The 18818-nt window shown below is 45.3% G+C and overlaps 1 protein-coding gene across 3 annotated transcripts in view; it reads left to right on the top strand.

Moving 5' to 3' along the window:
• The window catches only part of LOC124802516 (phospholipase A1 member A-like), a 128338-nt gene that overhangs the window by 85435 nt on the left and 24085 nt on the right, over positions 1–18818 (top strand). For all 3 annotated transcript variants that reach the window (XR_007017126.1, XM_047263356.1, XM_047263355.1), the window contains exons 6-7: positions 6322–6507; positions 9852–10029. Coding sequence is in view for 2 of the 3 variants with exons in the window: in XM_047263356.1 (XP_047119312.1) it covers positions 6322–6507; positions 9852–10029 (364 nt within the window). In the remaining variant the exon portion in view is untranslated. The remainder of the gene's footprint in view (positions 1–6321; positions 6508–9851; positions 10030–18818) is intronic.

Here is an 18818-nt window from a genome sequence, read left to right as displayed (position 1 = left end):
GTCCATAACTACGTAAGAGTACGAGAGGGTGGAGATCTGTTCTGAACAGCACGCTGCAAGGCATCCCAAATATGCTCAACAATGTTCATGTCTGGGGAGTTTGGTGGCCAGCGGAAATGTTTAAGCTGAGAAGAGTGTTCCTGGAGCAACTCTTTTGCAATTCTGCACCTATGGGATGTCACATTGTCCTGCTGGAATTGCCCAAGTCCGTCGGAATGCACAATGGACTTGAATGGAGGCAGATGATCAGACATGATGCTTACGTATGCGTCACCTGCCACAGTCGTATCTAGACGTATCAAGGATCCCATACCACTCCAACTGCACACGCCCCACACAGTTACAGAGTCTCCACCAGTTTAATCAGTCCCCTGCTGACATTCAGGGTCCATGGATTCATGAGGTAGTCTCCAGACCCGTACACATCCATCCGCTCCATACAATTTGAAACGAGACTCATCTGGCCAGGCAACATGTTTCCAGTCATCCATCTACAGTCAATTTAGGTGCTGACGGGTCCAGGCGAGGCATAAATCTTTGTATCGTAGAGTGATCAATGATACATAAGTGTGCCTTCTGCTCCGAAAGCCCATATCGATGATGTTTCGTTGGATGGTTCGCACGCTGACACTTGTTGATGACCCAACATCGAAATCTGCAGCAGTTTGCGGAAGAGTTGCACTTTATTCATGTTAAACTTTTCTCTTCAGTCTTCCTTGGTCTCGTTCTTGCAGAATCATTTTCCGGCCGCAGCGATGTCTGAGATTTGATGTTTTATCGGATTCCTGATATTCGCGGTACACTCTTGAAACGGTCGTATGGGAAAATCCTCACTTTCTTCGCAACCTCGGAGATGTTGTGTCCCACCGCTCATGCGCCGACTGTAACACCACGTTCAAACTCGCCGTAATCTTGATAACCTACTATTGTAGCAGCAGTAACCGATCTAACAACAGCCACAGACACTTGTCTTATATGGGCATTGTCGACCGCAGCGCCATATTCTGTCTGTTTGCATAACGCATGCCTATACCAGTTTCTTTGGCGTTTCAGTGTATATTAGACATTTAAAAATTTCTCTTCTTGAGAAATGCATTCTTCTATAGCCTGTCTACGTTTTTTATCCTCTCTAATTCGACTGTATCAGTTATTTTTCTGCCAGACTAGGAGAAATCAAGTAATTTTAGTGTTTCATTTACTTTTATGGTTCCCTCAGCATCGCCCGATTTAATTCGACTACTTTCGAGTACCTTTGTTTATCCTTTGTTGATGTTCTTCTTCTGAAGACACTGTCCATTCCGTTCATCTGCTCTTCCATGCCCTTTGATGTCTCCCACAAAATTGTAGTGTCGCCGGCAGATCTCGAAGTTTTTATTTCTTCTCCCTGAACTTTAACTCCGTCCCCAAATTTTTCTTTGGTTTCCTCTACTGCTTCCTCAATGTACAGACTGAATAACACCGGAGATATGCTACAACCAAGTCTCACTTCCTTCCGAACCACTGCTCCTCGTTGGTGTCCTTCTTCTCTTATAACTACAGTCTGGTTTCTGTACAGTTCGTAAATAAACTTTCACTGTATTTTATGCCTGCCACATCTGTTATTTTAAAGAGAGTATTCCAGTCAGCATTATCAAAATGTTTCTCTAAGGCTACAAACGCTATAAGCGAAGGTTTGGCTTTCCTCAGCGTATCTTCTAGATAAGTGGTAGAGGCAGTTTTCCAGTACTTCTCTGGAACCAAAAACTGATGTTCCCTGAGGTCGGCTTCTGCAAGATTTTCCATTGTTATTTAATTATTCTAACGATATTTTCCTGCATTATGAGTTTCTAATTTGAAAATTGCAGTAAAATGCAATTTTTGAGCGATGGTTATCACAAAATTTTCCTTGGTAAGACCCACACAGCAGGTTGAGCACAGGTGTCTGTAGATCGTAGACACAGACCAGTGCTGATCACCCTAAAGCGGCGACAAGTCTAGAGTAGGCCTTTTCTGCCATTGTAAGTTAGATGCTGCCGGTGTTGACGTGTATGATGAGGGTGACACACCGATGATGATGGCTGTGTGATAGCTCCTTGAAATGAACTGAAACTTGCCATGGATGGACGAGAGACAACTATCGTGTTCCTCTTAGACCTCAGCAAAGCCTTTTACACTGTCGGCTTCAACATTTTAAATGCCAAACTTAGCAGCCTACATTTCTCGCCAATTTCAGTGCAATGGTTTCGCTCGTACCTGGCTTTCCCAGCAATGCGTCATGCCCAGCATCACAGTCACAGTGGAGATAGGTAGAATTAGACGTTACCCATGCTTGCGCGTTAGGTCCTATACTCATTTCACCATATGTCAATGATACGTCATCAGTTTTATCAGTTTTGTCCTACTGCAAATACCACATGTACGCTGATGACCTCCATTTGTATCTAAGTGCAAAACCAACAAACCTCAAGCCAGCTATCGACAATCTTAATACAGACTTGTGTGCACTATCAAAATTGGCGGAGGATCTAAGGTTAAAGCTCACCCAAGCGGTACTGGTTGTTCATTCTAGGCTCATTAGCACGAAATATCGCGAATCCCTGCCATATTTAACCCTAAATGGGACAAATATCGACCTATTTGCTTCAGCAAAGAGTCTAGGAGTAATAACTGACGAAAATCTAAATTGGACAGAGTGCTTACTGCAATGTGCAAGAAGGCATCAGACTCTCTCGATGCCCTATAAAAATATAAAAACATATTTCCTCTTGACATGAAAAAGAAACTTTAACACTTATGATTCCAATTACTGATTACAACTACACTCCTGGAAATGGAAAAAAGAACACATTGACACCGGTGTGTCAGACCCACCATACTTGCTCCGGACACTGCGAGAGGGCTGTACAAGCAATGATCACACGCACGGCACAGCGGACACACCAGGAACCGCGGTGTTGGCCGTCGAATGGCGCTAGCTGCACAGCATTTGTGCACCGCCGCCGTCAGTGTCAGCCAGTTTGCCGTGGCATACGGAGCTCCATCGCAGTCTTTAACACTGGTAGCATGCCGCGACAGCGTGGACGTGAACCGTATGTGCAGTTGACGGACTTTGAGCGAGGGCGTATAGTGGGCATTGCTCAACACGTGGGGCGTGACGTCTCCACAGTACATCGATGTTGTCGCCAGTGGTCGGCGGAAGGTGCACGTGCCCGTCGACCTGGGACCGGACCGCAGCGACGCACGGATGCACGCCAAGACCGTAGGATCCTACGCAGTGCCGTAGGGGACCGCACCGCCACTTCCCAGCAAATTAGGGACACTGTTGCTCCTGGGGTATTGGCGAGGACCATTCGCAACCGTCTCAATGAAGCTGGGCTACGGTCCCGCACACCGTTAGGCCGTCTTCCGCTCACGCCCCAACATCGTGCAGCCCGCCTCCAGTGGTGTCGCGACAGGCGTGAATGGAGGGACGAATGGAGACGTGTCGTCTTCAGCGATGAGAGTCGCTTCTGCCTTGGTGCCAATGATGGTCGTATGCGTGTTTGGCGCCGTGCAGGTGAGCGCCACAATCAGGACTGCATACGACCGAGGCACACAGGGCCAACACCCGGCATCATGGTGTGGGGAGCGATCTCCTACACTGGTCGTACACCACTGGTGATCGTCGAGGGGACACTGAATAGTGCACGGTACATCCAAACCGTCATCGAACCCATCGTTCTACCATTCCTAGACCGGCAAGGGAACTTGCTGTTCCAACAGGACAATGCACGTCCGCATGTATCCCGTGCCACCCAACGTGCTCTAGAAGGTGTAAGTCAACTACCCTGGCCAGCAAGATCTCCGGATCTGTCCCCCATTGAGCATGTTTGGGACTGGATGAAGCGTCGTCTCACGCGGTCTGCACGTCCAGCACGAACGCTGGTCCAACTGAGGCGCCAGGTGGAAATGGCATGGCAAGCCGTTCCACAGGACTACATCCAGCATCTCTACGATCGTCTCCATGGGAGAATAGCAGCCTGCATTGCTGCGAAAGGTGGATATACATTGTACTAGTGCCGACATTGTGCATGCTCTGTTGCCTGTGTCTATGTGCCTGTGGTTCTGTCAGTGTGATCATGTGATGTATCTGCCCCGAGGAATGTCTCAATAAAGTTTCCCCTTCCTGGGACAATGAATTCACGGTGTTCTTATTTCAATTTCCAGGAGTGTATGTTATCCTGCAAAACCTTTCTGAAGAACACTCACGGTGCCTGGAACTGGTTGTGAATGCCTGTGTTCTGTACATCTTTGTTGTTCGACTCTTTAATCATATTTCACCATCATATGCTCAGCTACCCACACCCTCTGTCTTCTGTACTGTCTTATGAACGTACACTGTCCCTCGTATCTCTCCTCAACTTTAACGCCCTTTCCTGAACAACATGGCAGAAACACCTGTTCCCATCAGAGCAAAATTCTTTTTGTCCCATTCCATCGTTCAGTCACTTTCTTGAAGTCCTTCTCAGTAGCTGGAACCCGACTCTGGAATAAACTATCACATTATATTAGAGAACCGAATAACGTTTCCAGCATCAGAAGACAGTTAACGGCGTATCTACTAAAGCAACAACAAGGATTACCGTTGTTCCTGTACGCACTTGTTACCCTCATGCATTCATCTTCGTTCGCAGCTCGTGGTCGTGCGGTAGCGTTCTCGCTTCCCGCGCCCGGGTTCCCGGGTTTGATTCCCGGCGGAGTCAGGGATTTTCTCTGCCTCGTGATGACTGGGTGTTGTGTGATGTCCTTAGGTTAGTTAGGTTTAAGTAGTTCTAAGTTCTAGGGGACTGATGACCATAGATGTTAAGTCCCATAGTGCTCACAAGGGAACCTCCCCATCGCACCCCCCTCAGATTTAGTTATAAGTTGGCACAGTGGATAGGCCTTGAATAACTGAACACAGATCAATCGAGAAAACAGGAAGAAGTTATATGGAACTATGAAAAACATAAGCAAAATGTACAAACTGAGTAGTCCATGCACAAGATAGGCAATATCAAGGAGAGGGTGACTATAGGATTGCCGTGGTCCCGTGGTTAGCGTGAGCGGTAGCGGGAAGAGAGGTCCTTGGTTCAAGTCTTCCCTCAAGTAAAAACTTTAATTTTTTATTTTCAGACAATTAATATCTGTCCGTCCGTCCGTGACACTCTCTTATGTTTTCATCACTTTTTTGGGAGCGATTATCACATCCACAAGAAAACCTAGATTGGGCAAGGTAGAAGAGTCTTTTTAACCATTCGCCAAGTGTACAAGTTAGGTGGGTCGACAACATATTCCTGTCATGTGACGCACATGCCGTCACCAGTGTCGTATAGAATATATCAGACGTGTTTTCCTGTGGAGGAATCGGTTCACCTATGACCTTGCGATCAAATGTTTTCGATTCCCATTGGAGAGGCACGTCCTTTCGTCTACTAATCGCACGGTTTTGCGGTGCGGTCGCAAAACAGACACTAAACTTATTACAGTGAACAGATGCGTTAATGAACGAACGGACGGATCATAACTTTGCAAAAATAACGAATATAAACTTTTCACTGGAGGGAAGACTTGAACCAAAGACCTCTCGTTCCGTAGCTGCCCACGCTAACCACGAGACCACGGCGCTTCTCAGCACACATTCTCCTTGACGTTCCTTATCTTCCTCATGGACTACTCAGTTTGTATATTTTGCTAATTTTTTTCATAGTTCCACACAACTTCTTCCTGTTTTCTCGATTGATCTGTGTTCAGTTTCGCAAGGCCTATCCACTGTGCCAACTTATAACTAAATCTGAGGGGGGTGCGATGGGGAGGTTCCCTTGTCAGAGCCATTTGAACCGTTTTGCATTCATCTTCCCAATCAGCTCTTCCTTTTTATCCAGTATTCTTATTTGGTGCAGTCTCCTTAAATTTTCTTTCCCCAAAACTCGCTATATCAGAAAACATATGTCTTGTACAGCAATAAATTAGTTTTGTTTCTGGCACTACCATTATTGCTAGTATTATACTATTATTACTATTGTTACTGTTATCATTATTTCATTATTAGTGCCAGCAGCTGCAGTAGCAGAAGTACTGCCAGTATTAATTTTATTAGTTCATAGTCAGTATTGTTTACTTACGTTGTCGCTATAGACACTCAAATCATTTTAATACTATTTGTCATATTAAAATTGTTATTTCTTAGAAAACTATGACGTAAAAAAGATACTGTACGAGTGAAACGGTGGTCTGATGTAGGAGAGGGCCTGATAGCCCTAATAAGATCAGGTTAAATAAATAAACGAAATGAATAAAGATGCAGAGTGTGTGTGCGTGCAGGTCTGGATCCGGCGCTGCCGCTGTTCGTGACTGCGAACCGCGACCACAAGCTGGACGCGAGCGACGCGCTCCTGGTGGACGTTCTGCACACCAACGCGCTGGTGCAGGGCAAGCTGGAGCGCTGCGGGCACGCCGACTTCTACCTCAACGGCGGCGTGGACCAACCCGGCTGCGGCGAAACCTCTGGTCAGTCGCTTACTCCTTCCTCTTCTCTGCCACTGACCTGCCAGGGGCAGTCTTGAAGGTTTGATACTCACTCGGAAAAATAAGCTTCTGTAACTAACAGCAGAGATGAGTTACGCCATCTTGTTGTTGTTCCTCTCTCAGTGTGCTACGATACTGAGGTGAGACAACCTGAATGTGTGCCAGTATTGAAGAAGTGCAAAGCTCGTGCAAAATAACGTGGCCCCAGCGCAGAAACGCCTTCTCGTCCTGAGCCCTGGGCAATCTCATCCTTCGTTCCAATCGGGCGACTGCCGCAGTTAACTGTCACATGTGGACTTACGCACATCAAGCGTTCTCGTCGCTGCCTCTTTGCTACATCGCATGGCACCTCAGTGTCAGTGCACAGCAGCTGCGAGCATAGTTGCGCATAATCAGGGGTGTGCTGTTATGAGAAACGTCATGTAATTTATGTGGGAAGAGGCAAATAATAAAGAAAAACTTTCGGTGTGACATGTGCTTGATACGTTTGGAATCGCTAACTATTGTTGTCGCAGAATTAAAAAAAAAAGAAGGAAAACAGAGTTATAAGAACTTCAGATGGCTTCAGTACTTAAGAAACGACGTTGAAGAAGGAGAATAACATTTTATATAGAGATAATATCGACAAACAGATCGTCAAGGAACTGATATCCCTTTTGAATGATTTCGTGGTGCCTTCAACAGTCTATCTCTTTATTTCATGTGCGATTGTATAATTTCGGCCTTAGGCCATTTTCAAGTATTTTATGGATGGTTTGTTCAGTACTAATTACGCCATGTATGCTCCTATGACTCCATGTCATACGTACACTACTGGCCATTAAAATTGCTACACCAAGAAGAAATGCAGATGATAAACGGGTATTCATTGGACAAATATATTATACTAGAACTGACATGTGATTACATTTTCACGCAATTTGGGTGCATAGATCCTGAGAAATCAGTGCCCAGAACAACCACCTCTGGCCGTAATAACGACCTTGATACGCCTGGGCATTGAGTCAGATGGATTGCGTGTACAGCTGCCCATGCAGCTTCAACACGATACCACAGTTCATCAAGAGTAGTGACTGGCGTATTGTGACGAGCAAGTTGCTCGGCCACCATTGACCAGACGTTTTCAATTGGTGAGAGATCTGGAGAATGTGCTGGCCAGGGTAGCAGTCGAACATTTTCTATATCCAGAAAGGCTCGTACAGGACCTGCAACATGCAGTCGTGCATTATCCTGCTGAAATGTAAGGTTTCGTAGCGATCGAATGAAGGGTAGTGCCACGGGTCGTAACACATCTGAAATGTAACGTCACTGTTCAAAGTGCCGTCAATGCGAACAAGAGGTGACCGAGACGTGTAACCAATGGCACCCCATACCATCACGCCGGATGATACGCCAGTATGAAAATGACGAATACACGCTTCCAATGTGCGTTCACCGCGATGTCGCCAAAACACGGGTGCGACCATCATGATGCTGTATACAGAACCTGGATTCATCCGAAAAAAATGACGTTTTGCCATTCGTGCATCCAGGTTCGTCGTCGAGTACACCATCGCAGGCGCTCCTCTCTGTGATGCAGCGTCAAGGTCTCCGAGCTGATAGTCCATGCTGCTGCAAACGTCGCCGAATTGTTCGTGCAGATGGTTGTTGTCTTGCAAACGTCCCCATCTGTTGACCAGGGATCGAGAAGTGGTTGCACGATCCACTACAGCCATGCGGATAAGATGCCTGTCATCTCGACTGCTAGTGATACGAGGCCGTTGGGATCCAGCATGGCGTTCCGTATTACCCTCCTGAACCCACCGATTCCATATTCTGCTAACAGTCACTGGATCTCGACCAACGCGATCAGCAATGTCGTGATACGATAGACCGCAATAGCGACAGGCTACAATCCGACCTTTATCAAAATCGGAAACGTGTTGGTACGCATTTCTCCTCCTTACACGAGGCATCACAACAACGTTTCACCAGGCAACGCCGGTCAACTGCTGTTTGTGTATGAGAAATCGGTTGGAAACTTTCCTCATGTCAGCACGTTGTAGGTGTCGCCACCGGGACCAACCTTGACTGAATACTCTGAAAAGCTAGTCATTTGCATATCACAGCATCTTCTTCCTGTCGGTTAAATTTCGCGTCTGTAGCACGTCATCTTAGTGGTCTAGCAATTGTAATGGTCAGTAGTGTACATAAGTGGCATAATTCACCATTATCATCCATAAAATACTCGAAAATGGCCTAAGGCCGAAATTGTACAATCGTACATGAAATAAAGGGAATGGCAGTTGAAAGCATCACGAAATCATTCTAAAAGTTCATCGCAGCAGTAGACCCTACTGGATTGAAAGTTATAGATCTGATGTACACTATAAGTCATCACAAAAGACGTACCACGAAGCAATTTTCCGAATGGGACGGAAGTATGTGCACGTACATACAAACAAATTATTACAATTTCATAAAAATTGGCTGATTTATTCAAGAGAAAGAGCTCCACAAACTGAGTAAGTCAGTAACGCGTTGTTCGCCCTATGGTCCTTATGCAAGGAGTTAGTCGGCTCGGCGCTGATTGATGGAGTTGTTGGATATCCTCCTCAGGGGTATTGTGCCAAATCCTGTCCAATTGGCGCGTTATATCGTCAAAATCCCGAGCTGGTTTGAGGGCCCTGCCCATAATACTCCAAACTTTCTCAATTCGCGAGGGATCGGCCGACCTTGCAAGGTAGGATTTGGCAAGCACGGAAATAAGTAGTAGAAACTCTCGCTGAGTGCGGGTAGGCGTTATCCTGCTCAAACGTAAGCCCAGGATGGCTTGATATTACGGGCAACCAAACGGGGCGTAGTATATCGCCGACGTACCTCTGTACTGCAAAGGCGCTGCAGATGACAAACAAAGGGGTCCTACTATGAAATGAACTGGACCCCCGACCATCACTCCTGGTTGTCATGCCGTATGGTGGGCGACAGTCAGGATGGTATCCCACCGCTGTCTAGGGCTTCTCCATTCATCAGGGCTCAATTCGAAGCGTGACTCATGACTAAAGAACAATTCCTAATCAACGAGTCTGGCAGCCGAAGACATGTCTGAAAACACCGCCACACAGCCCGACGACCAGGAGTGATAGTCTGGGGTGCCATTTCTTTTCATAGTAAAACATTTATTGGTCCCATTCGTTAAAACTTCTTCACCTATTCCACTCCACCACACTTTCTTTTTATTTTTGACCCACCCGACTGTTTTCTGTGCAGCATTATTAATTTCTTTGGATAATTCTGGTGTGGCGCTCTGCGCAAAGTGACGCGTTTGGTGTGTGTCGTGCCGACAGACCGGTTCGGCTGCTCCCACCACCGCGCGCCGCTGTACTTCGCCGAGTCTGTGACGGCGGGCCGCGACGCCGGCGGCGGCTTCTGGGGCTGGCGCTGCGGCGGGCTCAGCCTCTTCCTGCTGGGCCTGTGCCCCGCCCGCGGCGACCAGGTGCCCATGGGCGAGTTCCTCGACCCCAGGTCAGTGGCAGCCTCTCAAATGCAACGGTACACTATCTGATCAAAGGCTTCCAGACACCTCCATCTACATATACATCTACATCTTCATGGATACCCTGTAAATCGCATTTAAGTGCCTGGCAGAGGGTTCATCGAACCACCTTCACAATTCTCTATTATTCCAATCTCGTATAGCGCGCGGAAAGAATGAACACATATCTTTCCGTACGAGCTCTGATTTCCCTTATTTTATCACGGTGATCGTTCCTCCCTATGTAGCTCGGTGTCAACAACATACATTACTGACCATTACAATTGCTACAGCAAGAAGAGATGCAGATGATAAACGGGTATTCATTGGACAAATATATTATACTAGAACTGACATGTGATTACATTTTCACGCAATTTGGGTGCATAGATCCTGAGAAATCAGTACCCAGAACAACCACCTCTGGCCGTAATAACGGCTTTGATACGCCTGGGCATTGAGTCAAACAGAGCTTGGATGGCGTGTCCAGGCACAGCTGCCCATGCAGCTTCAACACGATACCACAGTTCATCACCAGTAGTGACTCGCATATTGTGACGAGCCAGTTGCTCGGCCACCATTGACCAGACGTTTTAAATTGGTGAGAGATCTGGAGAATGTACTGGCCAGGGCAGCAGTCGAACATTTTTTGTATCCAGAAAGGCTTGTACAGAACCTGCAACATGCGGTCGTGCATTATCCTGCTGATATGTAGGGTTTCGTACGGATCGAATGGAGGGTAGAGCCACGGGTCGTAACACATCTGAAATGTAACGTCCACTGTCCAAAGTGCCGTCAATTCGAACAAGAGGTGACCGAGACGTGTAACCAATGGCACCCCATACCATCACGCAGAGTAATACGCCAGTATGGCGATGACGAATACACGCTTCCAATGTGCGTTCACCGCGATGACGCCAAACACAGATGCGACCATCATGATGCTGTAAACAGAACCTGGATTCATCCAAAAAATAGCGTTTTGCCATTCGTGCACCTAGATTCGTCGTTGAGTACACCATCGCAGGCGCTCCTGTTTGTGACGCAGCGTCAAGGGTAACCGCCGCCATGGTCTCCGAGCTGATAATCCATGCTGCTGCAAACGTCGTCGAACTGTTTGTACTGATGGTTGTTGTCTTGCAAACGTCCCGATCTGTTGACTCAGGGATCGAGACGTGGCTGCACGATCCGTTACAACCATGCGGATAAGATTCCTGACATCTCAACTGCTAGTGATACGAGGCCGTTGGGATCCAGCACGGCCCTCCGTATTACCCTCCTGAAACCACCGATTCCATATTCTGCTAACAGTCATTGGATCTCGACCAACGCGAGCAGCAATGTCGCGTTACGATAAACCGCAATCGCGATAGGCTACAATCCGACCTTTATGGAAGTCGGAAACGTGATGGCACGCATTTCTCCTCCTTACACGAGGCATCACAACAACGTTTCACCAGGCAACTCCGGTCAACTGCTGTTTGTGTATGAGAAATCGGTTGGAAACTTTCCTCATGTAAGCACGTTCTAGGTGTCGCCACCGGCGCCAACCTTGTGTGAATGCTCTGAAAAGCTAATCATTTGCATTTCACAGCATGTTCTTCCTGTCCGTTAAATTTCGCGTCTGTAGCACGTCATCTTCGTGGTGTAGCAATTTTAATGGCCAGTAGTGTATTTTCGCATTTGGAGGAGAAAGTTGGTGATTGGAATTTCGTGAGAAGATTCCGTCGCAACGAAAAACGCCTTTCTTTTAATGATGTCCAGCCCAAATCCTGTATCATTTCTGTGACACTCTCTCCCATATTTCGCGATAATACAAAACGTGCTGCCTTTCTTTGAACATTTTCGATGTACTCCGTCGTCCTATCTGGTAAGGATCCCACACCGCGCAGCAGTATTCTAAAAGAGGACGGACAAGCGTAGTGTACGCAGTCTCCTTAGTAGGTCTGTTACATTTTCTAAGTGTCCTGCCAATAAAACGCAGTCTTTGGTTAGCCTTCCTCACAACATTTTCTATATGTTCCTTCCAATTTAAGTTGTTCGTAATTGTAATACTTAGATATTTAGTTGACTTTACGGGTTTTAGTTTAGACTGATTTATCGTGTAACCGAAGTTTAACGCGATCCTTTTAGCACTCATGTGGATGACCTCACACTTTTCTTTATTTAAGGTCAACGTTTCGCACCATTGCGTAAGTTCTTTTAAATCGTTTTACAGTTTGTTTTGATCTTCTGATGATTTTATTAGTCGATAAACGACAGCGTCATGTGCAAATAACCGAAGACGGCTGCTCAGATTGTCTCCCAAATCGTTTATGTAGATAAGGGTCAGCAAAGGGCCTATAATACTACCTTGGGGAACGCCAGAAATCACTTCTGGTTTACTCGATGACTTTCCGTCAATTACAACGAACTGTGACCTCTCTGACAGGAAATCACAGATCCAGTCACATTGCTGAGACGATATTCCATAAGCACGCAATTTCACTATGAGGCGCTTGTGTGGCTCAGTGTCAAAAGCCTTCCGGAAATCCAGAAATACGGAATCGATCTGAAATCCCTTGTTAATAGCACTCAATACTTCATGTGAATAAAGAGTTAGTTGTGTTTCACAGGAAGGATGTTTTCTAAACTCATGTTGACTGTGTGTCAATAGACCGTTTTATTCGAGGTAACTCATAATGTTTGAACACTATATATGTTCCAAAATCCTGCTACATATCGACGTTAACGATAAGGGCCTGTAACTTAGAGGATTAATCCTACTACCTTTCTTGAATATTGGTGTGACCTGTGCTACTTTCCAGTCTTTGGGTACGGATCTTTCGTCGAGGCAACGGTTGTATATGTTTGTTAAGTATGGAGCTAATGCATCAGCATACTCCGAAAGAAACCTAGTTGGTATACGGTCTGGACCAGAAGACTTGCTTTTACTAAGTGATTTAAGTTGCTTCACTACTCCGAGGATATTTACTTCTACGTTACTCATGTTGGCAGCTGTTCTCGATTCGAACTCTCAACTGCAACAATACACTATCTGATGAAAAGCATCCGGATACCTATTAGTGGACATTAACATGGTGTGTGTCCACCGCCTATAATATGGCCTAAACTCTGCGAGGGACACTTTCGATGAACTATCCGAACGTCTGTAGAGGAATGGGCCGCCAGTTCTTCCTCAGGAACAGAGACTGGACAAAGTAGTCAAGTTGGACGTTGAGGTCTTCATCGATGACGACATTCTAACTATCCCCAAGTGTGTTCCATTGGGAACAGGTCGAGACTCTGGGCAGTCCAGTCCATTACCTCACAGATGCTGCTTTCTGTTATGATGCACTCTCATGCTAATACAAACAATCGTCGTCTCCCAATCGTTCTTCTACTGTTCATGATCTTCCGCATTCAGCGGTTTCTTAGGCTCAGTAAGACGATTATACCCTAACCACGAAAAACACCCCCATACCATAACATCATCTAGTTGGTATTACGTTCTTGGTAGTTCACATCATGATTGGTAACTGTAGTGACTGACAATTCGCAATTTTTCACAAACACAACTCTTATTTATGTACGTTTACAAGGTTGATGACCGAACAACAAAAGAAAGGCAACAATAACGATGCCAGTAAAAGTCTCCTAATTGAGGCAAACAAAAAGTTCACTTCTAAATTTTCCACAAAGGTTCGTGGTAACACACACACACACACACACACACACACACACACACACACACACACACACACACACACACACTAGTACAAGTCCAATTCAGAGACGAAGACGTGACCTTCAGCAGTCAAAGTCCAAGAGGTCAGTATCCGGAGTGAACTGAATTTTTGGGGTGGTTCTAGCCCCTAAATAGCTGTCTCCAGCCAATCAGGTTTTGGTGTAGTGATACTTCCTGCAGGCTGTGGCTCGAGCTCCCCCTGCAGGAAGTAGTGCTCGGAATGTCTGTTTCCATTATCTTGTATGTAAATAGCCGATGTTTATCATGGTGCTTTTGGTACGCCTTGGACATAGACAACCCCGTCGTCTGTGATGTAATATGGGTTGAGGGCCCTCAGGGGCTACCTTGGCTCCGGCATAACAGTAAGATTTCCCAGGGGGTTTTCAAACTGAAACTCAGTCCATCGGACTGCCAAAACGTATGGCTTCACTCACTGCACCACCTGAAAGGTCAGTTAATACTGGCTACAGAGGTGTGTGGCTTATGAGGAGCAGCTTGAACATTGTACCCAATTTTTGAATTCTCTATTTACAGTCATTGTGATATTTGGGCTGTATGCAATTCGTTTACAATCACCTGTGCAACAGTGGACGGGACCTCTGTGCCAGTACGTGAGGTCCACCTGGTATTGGTTTAACCTGTGGTTCTTTCTTCACATATCCACCTCGCAATCACAACGCCAACAGTCGACTCGGACAACCATAAAAGGGGTGATTTATTACTCATGTGACATCCAATTATTAATCCATGTTCGAAGTCACTGACCTCTCCTGACACCGAGCGAGGAGGCGCAGTGGCTAGCACACTGGACTCGCATTCGGGAGGACGACGGTTCAATCCGGCGCCCGGCCATCTTCATTTAGGTTTTTCGTGATTTCCTTAAATCGCTCCAGCATCAGTCAACTGTTCTTTATCGCAAATACATTCACAGATCTCGAAGCACCTATCCGGATCGTCCTCATTCATCGCGCGAAGCAACCTGAGAATGTAGGGTTTCAACTTCGTTTGCTTTAAAATGCGCTGATTTACTTACACTTGATTCACGCGCAGGTTGCCATGTGGACTTTTTGGGGACCTTGTGAAAGTTTGTACCAATGCGTCCATCCATCTTTCGTACCACGCAAAATCCCTTCCCTCTCAAATCTGTCGAATAATTTCGTTATTGTTGCACTTGACAGTGGCGCAGCATCAAACTCTGCCCACCGTCGTCTTTGCGCTTCTTTCATGTTTTCACATTCCCAACAACACTTTAAAAACAACTTTCTTTACTCCAAGGACTAGTTTCCAGCCTTCTTGCTATTTACATGTAGTTAGTGTCAACTGAAAATAAACAAAAGGAAATGAATGATTACACACATTAGTCGTGATAGCACCATATAATCACAACTGGATCGGGCTATTTTTAATACGTCCTCACTTATTAAAGTTCCAACAGTTTAAACCCCTTTGTGAGATACCCTGCATTAAGATTTCTTCTGTTTCTGTTCCTGTACGGAGTATGAGAAAAATGACCGCCTGTACGCTTTTGTTCGACGTGTTCTTACCCTAGTTTTATCCACACTCTTGCAATGGTGTTGGTATGTACTGGGCTGGAGAATACTCTGCCTTTCGACCGTGAAAGACGGTTCTTGAATTTTTCCAAACATCTTCTCGCGAGCTGTATACTCTCTTTGTTCGAGTGGTTGCGTTTCAGTTGCACTTTCTCGCGCCGCTCACACAAACATGTAGCCATTCGCACTTCCTTTCTTTGAATGCGCTATATTTTGCCTGTTAGTTCCGCCACATACGTGTTTTCTATCCAATCTCTTTTGTAGAAAAACTGCAGTTTTCAAATATGCTACTACTGAATAGTCACCAGTCAGTTTCTTTAGCTACAACCGAACTTTTCATGTGCAGTGAATTGGTAGAGGATGTCCGATAATATGACCTTCCCGTTAACAGACTTGGACCCGTTGGATTCCGGTTATGGACATCTTTAAATGCATTGGTGTATGTCCAACCCATCGACAACGTGCGGAAGTTACAGGAGCGTGTGACATAATCCGAAACGGAACCAGATGTATTTCAAAGAGGAAGATGGGCTGTAGAATGTGTCTGACACGTGTTAACCACAGTCACCACTGTCTGTAGTGTCTACGGCTTCGTTACAGGCAGAGGGGAATGAGAGGACAGATTGGCTCATATCTCAACGGGTACAGGTTTCCGCGCATATGTTTATACGAAGATTTCTACTAGTTTTGATCAATACTATCTCAGGCAGGCATGTTCGAAACTTGTTATTACTACAATTGTTACCCTACACGATCTCTTCGAAAATAACATCTGCGAAAAATCTGAAACTCCAGCTAATACTATCCTCTAAGTTATCAATGCGTACCGTGAATAAAAACGATGCTATTACACTCCGCTGGAGCATACAAGACATCACTTCAGTTTCTGTACATAAGATTACATGCTGCACTACAGGAAACTTTATATCCAGTCGGACACCTGGATGTTGTACAGGAGTGAACTTTCTTTAAACGGTACTGGTTAAACAGCGTTTGGAAAGTTTAGAAAATTGGATGAACCCGACTTCGTCTCTCCATGATACTGAGAATATCATGTGTGAAGAGCGTGAGTTGAGTTTCGGATGAACGATGTTTTCGGAACACTTATTTTCATGAAGGAAATTAGTTCGTTCCAGGTGGGACATAATGTTTGAATTCAAAAAATCTTCTACGGTTCTACTAGCTAAGGTCGTCAGCGTGCACTAGCCTGTAAACATAATGATTCACGTTTCCATCGAGTGAAATTGTAGCAAGAAGATTTCCAATGCTTGTATGCATTTTTTTACCATCGTTAACATCTCAGCAGAACAGTTTCATTAACAAAGCTGTTCTGGTACAGAGAACTGCATGAAAGGGAGGAAACGATAATCGCTGGGGTGACAGTTTTTAGTGGATATGTAACGCGTCTGCTTCTGTTTTCGACGACAATACATCTTCTACCTTCAGTTCTGCTAACAGCAATTTACGCCAACATAACGGATATACTGCAATGTTTTAAGAGATGTTTGAGAACAGGTAGCGCGCCATAATATGCACTATCTTTTAAATAGCCGCTCTCGACGAAAGTTCATTGTAGTCTTGGATTCTTCTCGATTTTTGTATGCTGCAAGCGGAATTAGCGATAGCGGTATTGTTTATGACTTACATTCGACATCTGTTTTCGTGAAATACTTCAATTTATTCATAACGTGTTGTTCTTGGTCACGTAATACTTGTACAGCACTTTAGGATTTTTGTCTCGTGATAGAAGAGCCCGCCAAAATTTGTGACATACTTTCACAGATGTTGACACGCCAGTCTTTTGACAGCTTACCCACAGTGTAGGATTTGTATCTTATTAATCTGTGTTCAAATGCTTAAGAATAAAAATGAAATAATTATTGAAATATTTTAATTTTATACTCCGATTATAAAATTATAAAAATGTGAGGAGCTCATGCGACAGAAACACATAGACAACATTTGCTTATACAGCTGTTACCTCAGAAGAGTATTTATTATTTAACTGAACTCTACGTACGAAAATGACAAAATGAACTGATTAATACAACTTCAATAAGACAAATGACGAGATCAACAGACCGAACTCCCATACCTCTAAAAGCATCTCAAAAAAATGGCTCTGAGCACTAAGGTCATCAGTCCCCTAGAACTTAGAACTACTTAAACCTAGCTAACCTAAAGACATCACACACATCCATGCCCGAGGCAGGATTCGAACCTGCCACCGTTGCGGTCACGCGGTTCCAGACTGTAGCGCCTAGAACCGATCGGCCAACCGGCCGACAAAAGCATCTCACCATGTAGGTCGTGAGGATAATGTAAAAGTGTGTTTTGGTGTCTTTTGAGGCATACGTAGGACTTTTGCAAGGGTCACATCATTCTACTACCCTTAGCTCAAATAATGTTCAAATGTGTGTGAAATTTTATGGGACTTAACTGCTAAGGTCATCAGTCCCTAAGCTTACACACTACTTAACCTAAATTATCCGAAGGACAAACACACACACCCATGCCCGAGGGAGGACTCGAACCTGCGCCGGTACCAGCCGCACAGTCCATGACTGCAGCGCCTGAGACCGCTCGGCTAATCCCGCGCGGCTTACCCTTAGTAGTAGGTTCCATTGCAACTGACACTTAACTTTAACAGGCCTCAGCTTTGATCTGATGATGGCAGAAGCCGAAACGTTGCTGTACATAAAAAATATATTAAGCGATCTGGACAACTTTATTCACAACAGTTGCGGATGGACAGAGTAACAGCAAACAGCCGAAGTAGAGCGAATTCGCCACGGTTACCCCTGCAGTATGTTACTTATGCTGCACGCACAGCTGATTTGTACGGTTGGTGGCATAGCACGAAGACGCAAGTAGAGACAGCAAGCACGGCGTATCTTACACGGGGCTCGGCGCAGTTCCTGTTTTGTTTTCTTGTGTATGTTGATAATTCCCGTTCAGCGTATCAGGCGGAGTAACAGGCACGTACGCACAGTCGCCGCTGAAGTAAAAACTTTTCTGACAAGAAACTACTAAGTTTTAGTTATCGCCGCGTATGCGGGAGACCAACAATTTACACCTAATTTAAATGCTGGACTTAAGCTGCCTCTAAACTCGGTAAACACAGTCGACTGCCTGCTTCAGCGATTAGACACCAACAATTACTTGCACCTGGGAAACTTTGTCACGGTTGTCGTCACGCGGCGTCCTGCCTACTCTTTGTGTCGGGCGCGCGTCGTTTTGTGTCAGGAAAATATCCCGTAATTAATCAGCACAGACGCTCCCAACATTAATATTTGGTATATCTAAATAAATTGAAACGTTGTATTGAAATCTCAGTATCTTCAGAGTCACACGTCACTAGTTTCTGAGCTGTTTAAAACTTGTTTCTATTCGAAACAGTTTATCACAAATTATCATAATTAAATTGTTCTTATGATAATAAATACATAAAATGATATACTAGAAGAATTGTTATTTATTCTCTAACTAGTTTCAGCCTCTC

The sequence above is a fragment of the Schistocerca piceifrons genome, chromosome 6, assembly GCF_021461385.2.
Source record: "Schistocerca piceifrons isolate TAMUIC-IGC-003096 chromosome 6, iqSchPice1.1, whole genome shotgun sequence".
Classification (NCBI taxonomy): Eukaryota; Metazoa; Arthropoda; class Insecta; order Orthoptera; family Acrididae; genus Schistocerca; species Schistocerca piceifrons.
Note: the sequence above shows the minus strand (reverse complement) of the source record. Positions and strands in the feature narration are given on the sequence as shown.